Here is a 12,981-nt window from a genome sequence, read left to right on the forward strand (position 1 = left end):
CTCACCTCTGAAGACCGTCTGCATACACTTTTGTCACAAACGGAACTTTCATCCTGAACCAGAACTCAAGCTCAGACGAAACATCATTCCAGTAGCAACTGAGGTGAAATTCTTGGGACTCACATTCGATAGAAAGTTGACATTTTTACCACATATCCATCAACTGCGGACAAAGTGTATGAGCAGTTTGAATCGCCTACGTACTATCTTCTTCAATAACTGGGGTGCAGACTGCTGCATTTTACTCCACCTTTACCTTGCACTTGTCTGATCTAAATTAGACTGTGTGGTCCCAAGTATATGCATCGGCTAGAAACAGTGTACTATGATGGCTAGACCCAGTTTACCACCAAGCCATCCATATTGCTACTGGGGCATTTAGAACTTCCCCTGCCCAGAGTTTATACATTGAAGCAGTTGAACCACCACTGTCCCTGCGACAAAAGCAATTGTCACTAAAATATACTTTTAAATCGAAATCCCTGCCAGAGACAACCCTACATTTATTTGTTATTTGGTTTTTAGGAGCATTAGCAACTAAGGCCATATTGCTCCGGGGATATGCAGTGGTCATTCCCTGACCTTTCTGCATCCTCCGTATTTGGTGGTCATGGGCTCAAACCCCGGTCTAATCAAGAAGCGTATGCTATGCACTGCTGCTCCTGCCCACCTGGCTATGGAGGCACCCCACAATCCTACGCGGACATCCGTTTTCAAGCCATGATGGGAAACTCTTTATAACACCCGTCAGACTACCAACTGTCCCTTTGCCATCCGTGTCCAACAGCTGCTCAGAGAGCTCAGCATTACGGTAGACAATGTTACCAAGGCAACTACTTTCACCTTTGCATGCTTGCCTACCATCATACGACTTTTCCATCAAAAATTGGGGTAAGGCCACAACCTCACCATCTCTCTACCGACAACTCAGTGCTGCCCACCGTGCCCAGTACCCAGACTTCTTGCCTGTCTTTGCTGATGGTTCGAAGTTAGAGTCATTTGTCAGATCTGCTGCCATCTTCCTAGATCATACTGTATAGTAGACTCTCAATTTTCCGGGATAGATGGTAAGAGGTACATTCCAGGATGTCTTATATAGGTCGAGTTTTACGTAACTTGGGAATGACTAATAACATATTGCTACTATATTATTATCGACAAATCTGAATTCAGCGTGATACTTGTTAATGTTTGACCATTTTCATACATCCTTATTATTTTAATTTTCTGATCCAAATTGATCACTTTCCTTTTGTTGTAGGAGCTGTCACTTATTCTCTTAGTCGGTACCATGATAACGGTCAAAATAAAATTTTCTGTAAAGAACTTCACAGGGTTAAGGTGAAAACTCGCTATTATCACCCCATGCGAGCTCACATTTTACTAAAGCACATTTCTGGAGGGCACTACCATAAAACAATAAAATCAATATGCACTTTTCCATGTTATTGGGCTTTTCTGTTAGTTCATCTAATTATAAATGGGTAGTAAACTCGATCTTATTGCATTTTTGATAATACCAATAGCTGGAATTCTGTGGGTTTTTATGTTATTATGGTGAAATGTGTGTCCCTTTCACTAAAATACCTTCAGTCATATGAAAAATACATAAATAAATTTTAAGTCTTCTCTTCTTTCCTATTTTTTTCCTTGTTACTCTGTATCTGACTTGTGTGTGTGTGTTCACACGCTTCTTGATTAGACCAGGGTTTGAGCCCATCACCACCAAATACGGAGGATGCGGAAAGGTCAGGGAATGACCACCGCATATTCCCGGAGCAATATGGCCTTAGTTGCTAATGCTCCTAAAAAAACCAAATAACATCTGACTTGTGAAATTTATGCATGCCATGATCGTCGTTATTGATTGCTTATTATTATTTTTTGTTGGTTTGTTTTAAATTTTACAATTCTAAAAAAAAAAAAAAATTGAGGGAAAAAAAATTTACATAAGTTGGGGTTTTACTGTATTGAAAAATGTTCAGCAACCTATGTAAAAATATGGCGATAGATAAAAAACAAAAAAACCTATCGCACACTATTCATGTGTCCAATACGATGCTACTCTTTATTTTTTACAATGTCCATTTTAAATCTAATAGTTTCCCTTTATTTTTTGCAATGATCATATGGTTTGGTCACCAACATTATAATGGTTCATTAAAGATAACTGATGCACCATTTTCAAACTTTTGGATAATTTAAAGTTTTTGTTTAACTGAAAGCAAAACTCTTTTGCATTTACCCATCATTTTTGTGATTTCTAAACAAAAAAAAATATTTACTATAAAAAAAATTTCGACATCCCTGACATAAATAACGAAACAAAATTTGTCTTTTTGTGGTGCAACAGAACACAACAATCGATGCGATGCACTAAAACAAACTAAACACTTCTTCTCTCTCTCTCTCTCTCTCTCTCTCTCTTTTTTTTCTTGTAGCAGGCTTTATCAGGGACAAGTGGGTGTGAAGACAGCGGGGGTTGCAAGATAATAGGTACATTATCTCCCAATGATGACTTATAACGCTGGTTCTTGTCGCTTATTTATGACTTGCAAAACATCTGTTTATACCTATTCTAGTTATTACTTGAATTTTATTTCTGGTTGATTTTTTTTATTTTTATTTTTTTTATTTATTTATTTTTTATTTGGAGTCTTGAACTGTCCTGGTTAATCTGCTTCCCGGTTAATCTGATCCTGGTAAATCAAGAGTCTGCTGTATCTGGGAAGATTTCCCATGAACGCATATATACAGCTGAGTTGTATGCTATACAATTAGCCTTGGACCACATTAAAACTCACAAGTACCAAAGGTTTATGGTGTATACTGACTTTCTAAGTATACTTCAGGCTTTATCAGGGACAAGTTATAACCCTCATCCATTCCTAACCCGGATCCAGCAGACGTTACACTCTCTTTCTGAGCATTCTTTCGACCTTCATTTCTGCTGGATCCTAAGCCACATTGGGATCAGGGGTAATGAACTGGCAGATGCCGCAGCCAGATCACCAGAACCCCACAACACTCTTTGCCTGTTAGTTCCCTATACAGACTGCAGGTAGCTAATACATGATAAATTATTCTCCCACTGGCAACAATCTTGGCATGAGCAGGTCACAAACAAGCTGTATCAGATAAAGCCTGTAATCCAACACTGACGGTCTAGTCTGTGCTGGAACTGCAGAGAGGAAGTTGTTTTAGCTTGCCTCCGCATAGGACACAGTCATCTTACGCATGCATTTCTGTTGAGGGCAGATGACTCTCCTATGTGTGAGAATTGTGACACCTTTTTAACTATTCATCATATTTTAACTGAGTGTCCATGTTTTAGACATGAACATGATTTATATTTTACGGCTTTTATTCATCTGGCTGTGCCTTATACACTCAGCCAGATATTGTCTGACAATGACCATGTGTCTGCTGGTTTTATTTTTTTAAAATCAGTAAACCTTTTTACTCACATTTAAAAACTTACCTTTTTATTGTTACTTCTTTATCAATCTATGTCTTATACATTTTATACCTGTTTTATTATATATATCTTGACTTGGTGACCTAATCCATTAGGTCACTGAAAGTTTTACCTTTCTATGACCTGGTTTTGGATTATAGCCTTAGTTGCTAATGTTCCAATAAAACCCAAACAGTCATTGAAACTGGTGCCATGAACATGTGACTTGTAGCTCTGGCAAATGGGGTACAGTTCTGTTCTCTGATGAGTCCTGTTTTAGCCTACAAACAGATTCTAGATGTTATTTCATCGAGACAATGAGGAATGCAGTACCATTCCTCCAACCTCTAAGAAAGGGACACTTATAGTGGAGACTGTGTTCTTGTGTGGTGTAGAATAAAAATTCAATGTCTGCTCCGTCTTCATGGTTTTGATAGGGATACCGTAACTGTGCAATGGTATCGAGAAAAGATCCTCAAACCCTACATATGACTTTTTACGGGTGTGGTTGGCACAGAATTTCTTTACATGCACGAAAACGCGACTGCAAATAGAACTCAAGTGGTGGAGGAATATCTTGTAACTGAAGATATCCAATGATTGCCATGGCCAACAAAATCAGAAGATTTAATCTGATTGAACATGTGAGAATGCCCTTGAGTGTCACATTGTATGCTGACAGCGAACTCCTCAGACACTTGTGAGCTAAGGTCTCCACAAGTGGAAAAATGGGATTGCCACACAATCTTATAGACACCCTTATATCGAGCATAGTTCACTGCTGTAAGGCCTGTTTAGTTGGAGGGGATCATACACCTTACTTATGTTGTGATCATATTGTTGAGCATCTTTTATCAACTTCTGTGATGTGACATTTTTGGTAATTCTTATACAACCTCTGTAAATGTCCCTTATACCTGTCCGAAGTTTCTTGCTGTCCCCTCATTTCATTGTTATCCTGTGGTATACTACCATACAAAATTTTGTCAAGCTTCTTATCAAGCTGCATGAGTCACACCACTTTTTCCATGTGTTCTGTTAATTTTGTCAAGCAGTGTAGTATTAACAGTAGTAGGAAGAGGTTGAATCACATTGGTCCACTTGATGTCAGTGGTTTAACTGTTGGTGATCCTGCTCAGATTGCTGACAAAATGAATAGGTATTTTATGTCTACATTCACATATGAGGAATTCTTTAGGGAGGCGAATGCCAGAAGTTCATCAAAATCTAACAGGGAGCTAAATGCTATGGTGATAAGTGGAAGTGAAATCGTTTTTTTATTTTAAGGAGCATTAGCAACTAAGGCCATATTGCTCTGGGAGTATGTGGTGGTCATTCCCTGACCTTTCCGCATCCTCCGTATTTGGTGGTCACAAGCTCGAACTCCGGTCTAATCAAGAAGCACTGCTGCTCCTGGCTATGGAGGCGCCTGTGAAATTGTTGAAGCTTAACATAAAAAAGGCACTTGTGGTGGATGGGTCTATCCAGTTATATTAAGAAAAACAGCACAGGAGCTAAGCAAACCCTTAGCCATAATTATGTGAGCATCCTTGGATTCAGGGAAGGTCCCTATGGACTGGATATGTGGGAGTGTATCCCAATTTGCAAAGGGGGATCAAAGGGTGACTTGAGTAATTACAGATCTGTTAGCTTAACTTCTGTTCCAGGAAAATATTGGAGACACTGATTAAAGAAGTAATGCAGGACCATCTAGATAGGAATACAATTATATTCCAGTCACAGCATGGTTTTTTTAAGGAGCTATCTTGTCTGAAAAATCTGATTGGATATTTTGATTCAGTAATAAAGGAACTGGATGCAAAAAATAATTTTGATATCATATGCTTGGAATTCAGGAAAGCTTTTGATATTGCACAATAAAAGACTGCTTAATTCCACACTGCTCCATTTTTAAAAATTGTAGGTACCCCTTAATTATGAGCAAGTTGAGTGGGATGGTTGAGTGGGAAAAGACAGGGTGTGGTTATTAATGGAGACTGCTCTTCAATGTTATTAGTAGAGTTCCCCAAGTGTTCATTGCTGGGCCCATTGTTGTTTTTTTATTTATTAATAATGCTGATGAAGTTATATCAGGCTTAGTGTCTAAGTTTGCGGATGATACAAAGGTGGCAGTGTGATTAATGGCAGTAATGAAGGTATTCTGCTGCAACAAGATCTAGAAAATTAGGCAGATGAGCTTCGTAATGGTAGTTGAAGTTTAACATTGACAAATGCAAAGTATTGCATATAGGTAGCTGTAATCCCAGATTAATTTACCAATTATGTGGTACTATCAGGTTAGTTGGAAATGAAAAAGACCTAGGAGTAATTGTGCAGTCAGATAAGAAGTTCAGTGCAGTGTAGACAGGCTTCCAGCACAGCTCATGGGATTTGTAAATGATATTCAGAAACTTTGCTATCAGGGATAAGGAGGTGATTATCCCTTTGTTTTGTATAACACCATCGTTAGGTTGCATCTTGAGTACTATTTACAGATCCGGAGGCCTCTCTCTTTAGGAAGGATGTAGATCTGCTGGAATGGGTGCAGATAAGGGCAGCTAGATTGGTGAAGGGAACAAAAGGGTGCTATTACCTAGAAAGTCTTCAGTTTTGCAAATTGCAGCATCTGAAGGCTTGGCACCTGCAATGAGATCAAATTGAGGGTGTTTAAAGCCTTGAATGGATTGAGTAAGCTGAATGTTAATGGTATTCTTCCACCTTGCTGAGACTACGCACATGAGGGGGCATAAATCCATACTGAGAATGGATGGTTTGTAGGATAGATGTGTGGAAGTTTGCCTTCAGCCAGCAGGTATTTGAATATTGGAAAAATTTCCATCTGTTATTGTGGAGATGGGTAGTTGAATAAATTCTAGGAAGAACTATACAAATTATTGGAGGGAATAGCTAGGTGATGTAAGAAGCTTGATAAGCTTTTCCTTTCTTGCCTCAGTTTTTGCCACTACCAATACTAATGCTAATGCTAATTTGACTGTGAATATATTACCACTTATGTGCTGAACACAGAAAACAGTTGTGACATTGTTCTTTTTAATTTTAGGAAAGTGTTTGACTCAATTCCTAGAACACCCCACTGCTCAATTATAAAATTACTTTTTTTTATAGTTTAGTAGTAGTGTCTGGTAAATTAAACCTTGTTAGTTTGGTCCACTTAATTCTAACAATGGAATTTGAAAAGTACCTTGAAATATCACCATATAAACAATTATTTTGGACGTTGCACCTTGTAAATGATATGAATATCATAAAATGTAATTTATTTTTTCAAATCATCATGGTGTAAGAGTGTCTTAATATATATATAATTTTTTATGTGTATTCATTAGAGAAATGTGTATTTCTCTAATGGTTCTAATAATTTTATTGCTAATTTTATATATATGTTGATCTTTTAAATTTCTTTTGCTTTTCAGGAAGAAATATTTCTCCTTTAGTTGATGCACACTTGAGTAATGAAGGTATGTTTTTGAACTTTTATTAAAATTCATTGTCAGTTATTAAGAATTTTATGTGTGTGGGTCTTGGTTTTTAATTACAGAATGATGATGTATTTATCTCTGCTAAAGGACTAAACAGTCATAACCCCTTGAATAATTCAAATCTAATGAGAGCTTACCTTGGGATTGAAGTGGATAATCTTATTACTTATTTTCTGAAATTAAAGGTGTACTCTTTCATTTCAGGATAAAGCCAAAAAATTCATCATGCATATTATTTGGATATGTTTGTATAGTGATCAGTGCATATTCACTACTATTAATTATAAGAACTTGCAAGCAGCCCACTCCTTTGACTTTTCATCATTTTGTATTATGCAACTTCATCCTACATATTTACAGTGATATAAATTGAAAATATATTATGAGAAAAGAAGAATCTAGAACACTTAATTTTATATCATTCACATGCTGTTTTAGTGTTAAGATTGGTAAATGGTATGGTTGTTGTTGTTGTTATTTGGTTTTTAGGAGCATTAGCAACTAAAGCCATATTGCTCCGGGTATATGTGGTTCATTCCCTGACCTTTCCACATCCTCCGTATTTGGTGGAAATGGTATGGAAAGGAATTTCTGTTCTTTTGCTCCTTCTCGAGTTATTTCTAAACTATTTATTTGTATTCCAAAGTAATTAAACTTCATTACTTTTTCTGTCATCTTCCATTCTAATTTTAATGGTTCTTTTGCTGTTATTATTATTATTACTCTTATATTATTTCTCCCTGATTAGGGGTTCTACCTCATGACCCCCTGATGCAAAAAAAAAAAAAAAAAAAAAAAGTTTTCCAAAAAAAAAAAATAATAATAATAATAATAATAATAATTATTATTATTATTATTAGCCATATGGTGCCAGGAAGTGTGAGGCTTATGCAACACCAGTCCAAAAAAAAATTTGAGTTACCCTGAGAGAGAGAGAGAGAAAGTAGAAGAGAATGACCAAGAAAGAGAAGAATGATGATATCCAGCTCAGGACCCTGGGTGTGCCAAGCCCATTCTCACCAGGTGTGAGCCCCTGGGGTTTGTTAGATAAAAAAAACATGCAGTAGTTAAAAATATATATATTCCAAAATATAAGCTGTTGAAGGATAATTTGTATACAAAATTCATTTAACTCAGAATTAGATAATTTTTGTCAAATGTGAATTGACTTCTCCTTTTTCCAATTAAGCATCCTTTTTATTGGGTTTGGGATAAAACATTTTGCCATTTTCTGCTTGGTCTTCCTCCACTTTCTTGCTTAGTGGTTTCTGTTTCTTTTTTAATCTTATCCACCATCTGATTTTCCATCCTATCTGTATGTTTTTTCGTTCTTTTAATTGGTGCACTATGCTGATTCACCTAATAAATCCCTAAACCAATAACAACAACAGCAACATTCTTTTATTCTTTTATGTATTCATTAATAAGTTGAATTCCACATTGTTTTATGATTTATTTTTTATTTTAATTTTATCTTTTACTGTTTTTTATTCATTTTCTTTAGAACGTAGAATTTTTATTTCTGTAGTTTCATGTATTTGTTTTATTTTTGCTGTTTATGTCTTTAAGAAGCTGCACACACGTAGGTCTTGTCATAGTTTTACATATTTTAACATGGCAGTAGTGGCAGATCACCTGACAGGTGACCCTCGAAAATAATCATCCTGTTAATCATTATTTAGTAACTAAAAAATCAGAAAATTATTCTACCTTCCTAAATATAGAAAAACTTTTGCTGCATCTCTGAAATGATTTTTACAACTTTTGCAGTGTTGAGTTTTTGCAGTTATTGAGTGCGAGATGCTGTCAGGTTACTGTCCACAAAGTTTTTAATTATGTATTTGTTCATACTTTTAGGTTACATGTTTTTTACTCTCCCACTGACTCAATAAACGTTTACAGTGTTATCCCACTTGCTTTTGAAAGATTTATTACTGTTTTCATGAGAATAAGAAACTTCTGCCCAGATGGCTGTAATATCAGATTTCACTTACTGTGAAGTATGCCAAATTTAAAATATGAAAATAAAGTGAATAATAGTATCTGATATATATAAATTTTTTATTTATTCACACAATAAGCAGAAATATATGTTTATGCATATGTTTATAATTTTGAGAACTTAATGCTCTTTTAAACCAGAAAATGGAGGAAACTAATAGATCCATGTTTATATTTTTATATCTAAAATGTCTTTTTAAATCTTATAATTAATTAATATTTTTTAAAAATAAAAGGTTAAAAATACAGCATTTTTAAATAATTCATTTTATTTTTTAATAAAAAGTTGCATAAAATAAGTATTTCAGTCAATTAAGAAAAGTTGAGATATTGGTATTTTCCAAACAGAATGCAAAAAAAAAAAAAAAACTACAAAATGTTTTCCAAATATTAAAAAGAACATTGGTCACCTTTCTGGTGCCCCGCCACATTTTTGCTACTTTTTTTTGAGTGCTGCCACCACCACCAGGTCAAATTTAGATTCTTAATATTTAAGCTATTCCAGATTATAACTTAAGGCCACCATAGCCTAGTAGTCAGGCATGCAGGTGCATAAGTACACGTGCCTTGAGCGACTGGGGTTCAAGCCCGTGACTGCTGAATACGGTGCTGTTTCTTGTATTCTGTGTATCTTGTAAACTCCTCTGACCGTTTGGTCATCCCCGGAGCATAAACAGAAAATTTATTTATTTATTATTATGTTATTTAACCTTCTCAATATTCTACTTGTTTTTAATTACCATTCTTCTACTTCTTGAGTTATTCCTAAACTATTTATTTGTACTACAAAGTAATTAAACATCATTACTTTTTCTGTCATCTTCTATTCTAATTTTTAACGGTTCTTTTGCTATTGTTAAATTCTTTGTTACATAAAAAATACATTTAACTCAGAATTAAAATAAATAAATAAAATTCTGTTTATACTCTGGAATGGCCACACGGTCAGAAGAGTTCACAAGAAACAGCACTTTATTTATCAGTCACGGGCTTGAACCCCGGTCACTCAAAGCACATGTACTTATGTACCCTTACACTTGACCACTTGGCTATGGGTCACCGGATGCCAAGTGTTTCCATGGCTAAGCGATTCTTGTGCGTTTATAGAGCATTTTTTTTCCCAGCAACAGAGTTTTCCTTGTTTCTTTTTTCTTGTATTTTTAAAGTTTTCTGTTAAGTAGCCCTGTTTTCTTAAAAGCACTAAGAAGAGAGTCCAGAAGAAGGAAAGTACCTTTTTCTTTAATTCAATACTCTAAATAACTGTACTAATCTCTATGCTTGGCCACCAAGTGGCACTGCTCCTGCCTCCCTGTGGTGGGGCCGGTAACCTGGGTGGTAAAAATAAACCCTCAGGGCCAAAAGGAGCCATCATGGATACAAGCGGGTATCCATCTTTAGAGCCATCGAGTTCAAAATCAGAAATTCTTGACATCGATCATGACACCAACCAACCCAAAAGGCTTTGAAGGGAAGCACAATGTCATGGTGAATTACCAAATTTCTTGGTGATTCATTCTCTATCCTCCCAACTTGTGGGCAAATTATTGCCATTCATGATTCAAAAATGTTTGGAATCAATTGCCGGATCACCAAAAATGGTGAAAAGACTATAATCTGGAGATCTGCTCATTGAAACAGCCACCTCAAAACATGCTGAGCAGTTCTTAAACACATCATTTTATGGGCTCAGAGTTTTTACTCTCCCACTAACTCAACAAATGTCTATAGTGTTATCCCACTTGCTTTTGAAAGATTTATTACTGTTTTCATGAGAATAAGATACATTTGCTCAGATGGCTGTAATATCGGCACCTTAAATTCATCAAAGGGTGTGATCAGTGAGTGGGACCTAATTACAGTCTCCGAAGAAGAAGAACTACTCCAAGAACTGGCTTAGCCAGTTCTTGGAGTAGCTGGCTATTTAAATTGTTGGATTTGATCATACATTCCGAATTCCATTTGCTGCTTCAAATTCCACAGCAGGCATGTAGAGGTGAAGCCGTATGTCCCACCTGCAGATCTAAAGAGCATTCTCAAGCAGATTGCACAATCACAACCCCAGTTTGTCTGAACTGCAAAGGAAGCCACCCAGCCTTTTCCAAAATCTCTGAACTTTGGATAATAGGAAAAAAAATTCAAAAATTCAAAATAATAAATTAATAAAGTCACGTTTCCTGAGGCATGTAGGCAAATTATGTTGAGTTTACCTAGTGGGTGTTCCTATGCAGCTCGAACTCGGAACTTTGTTTCTACTGCAGCACAAACAGAAGTTTCAGTTCCGCCTAACATCTCTCTAGCAAACTGGTTGAAATCTACACTTATAATCACTAAGAAAGATAATCCTCCAAGGAAAATTACCGAAACAACAAATACCCCAATCAGCAACCCTAGTAATACTCCATCAGTTCCATTTGAAAAAGAAAAACTAAAATCTGATACAGATTCAAAACATATGGAAACTCGCACCAACAGTATGGAAGTAGATGAGCATTTAGCTAATGAATAGCCCATTTTGGAACTCCATGCAAATGACACCATGGATTCTGTACACCACTATTTCCTGAAAAAATATAAAATAAAGCAAGACAGACCGAAATGCTCCACTTCTAAAAAACAGTCAGACCAATTCACCACTACTACTAAACATTAAATAATGTCTAATATCATGCAGTGGAACTGCAGGACTAAGAAGCAATTCTGACGACTTAAGAGATTTACAAATTCAATACAATTCGATAGGAGTATGTCTATAGGAAACTTTCTTATTATCTCAAGCTTCACCAAACTATACAATGTATAGAAAAGACAGGATCTTGAAGTCTCCTTCGAGATCCTGTCCAGGAGGAAGCTGTGCTTGTAAAATCAAACATACCGCCCAAACAAAATTCAGTTACAGAGTAGTCTAGAAGCTGCGGCAGTATGCATTTCAATCAGTATATCAATAACCCTAACTTCTATATATACAGGTAGTTCTCGATTTACGAGTTAATTTGTTCCTAGAGCATGCTCGTAAAGCGGGAATTTATTTCCCATAGACATAAGGTTAAAAATAGGGGTTACGTTCTCAACAATGAAATTAGTTGGCTAATTAGTTTATGTTTAAACAATGATTGATTTATCCAAAGAAATGAAAACGTAGCCTGTAAAATCAAGCATATATAATAATAAAGATATTATTTATGATTTACAAATGTTAAAGATTGTTTATTCTTCATCATCATCATTGACTAAATGCACACTCTTTCATCACTCATTATTGGCTCGGCACTTGTTGGTTTGTTGCACAAGGAGTTGTCTTCTTCAGAAATGTTTCAAGATGTGTTTGTTTCCAAGATAATCTTCTCTTTTAATTATAAATTTCATAATTGCATGCATAAGCATTTTTTAACGGCACACACAAATTGCAACTAACACGATTCGTGTGGAGTAACAAGTTTATGAAGCTTAAACACAGTTTATGAAGATTGTGAAAATTTATTTATGTTTTTTTTATATGATTGAAGATTTCAGTGAAGGGGAACACATTTCACCATAATAGCGTAAAAACCCACACAATTCCAGCTATCGGTATTTTCACAAATGCAATAACATGGAGTTTACTACCCGTTTATAATTGCCTGCAGTAACAGCAAAGCCAATAAACCGGAAAGTGCAAATTGTTTTATGGTTGTTACCTCCAGAAATATGCTTTAGAAAAATATCACAAAGGCGTTTAAAATTGATTCTTATAACGGAACGTATTATAACGATGAAAGTGTAGTGCATTTTTTAATGATTTGAATTGGTAACTAATACAATTTACAAACCATGCTCACGACCTTTTATATGGCCTTAAGGTCACACTTGTGACCTTAAAAATGACATTTTAGAGAGATAACTAGCTTATTTATACAGCAAAAATTTCAACTTCTGAGATCTTCAAATGAATTACCAATAAAACAATGTGTTATTGGGTTCACATTACGATATTTTAACGATATGATGGTGTCTCTGGAACTGATTAATATTGTAAAGCAGGGTACA

At 35.6% G+C, this 12,981-nt stretch overlaps 1 protein-coding gene across 1 annotated transcript in view; it reads left to right on the forward strand.

The window, feature by feature from the left end:
* Positions 1-12,981, forward strand: part of LOC150084650 (papilin-like) — a 967,274-nt gene that overhangs the window by 776,898 nt on the left and 177,395 nt on the right. The window contains exon 30 of the mRNA XM_090376529.1: positions 6,892-6,936. Within this exon, the coding sequence (XP_090232655.1) occupies positions 6,892-6,936 (45 nt within the window). The remainder of the gene's footprint in view (positions 1-6,891; positions 6,937-12,981) is intronic.

The sequence above is a fragment of the Mastigoproctus giganteus genome, chromosome 6 (assembly GCF_048544385.1).
Source record: "Mastigoproctus giganteus isolate SK-2022 chromosome 6, ASM4854438v1, whole genome shotgun sequence".
Lineage (NCBI taxonomy): Eukaryota > Metazoa > Arthropoda > Arachnida > Uropygi > Thelyphonidae > Mastigoproctus > Mastigoproctus giganteus.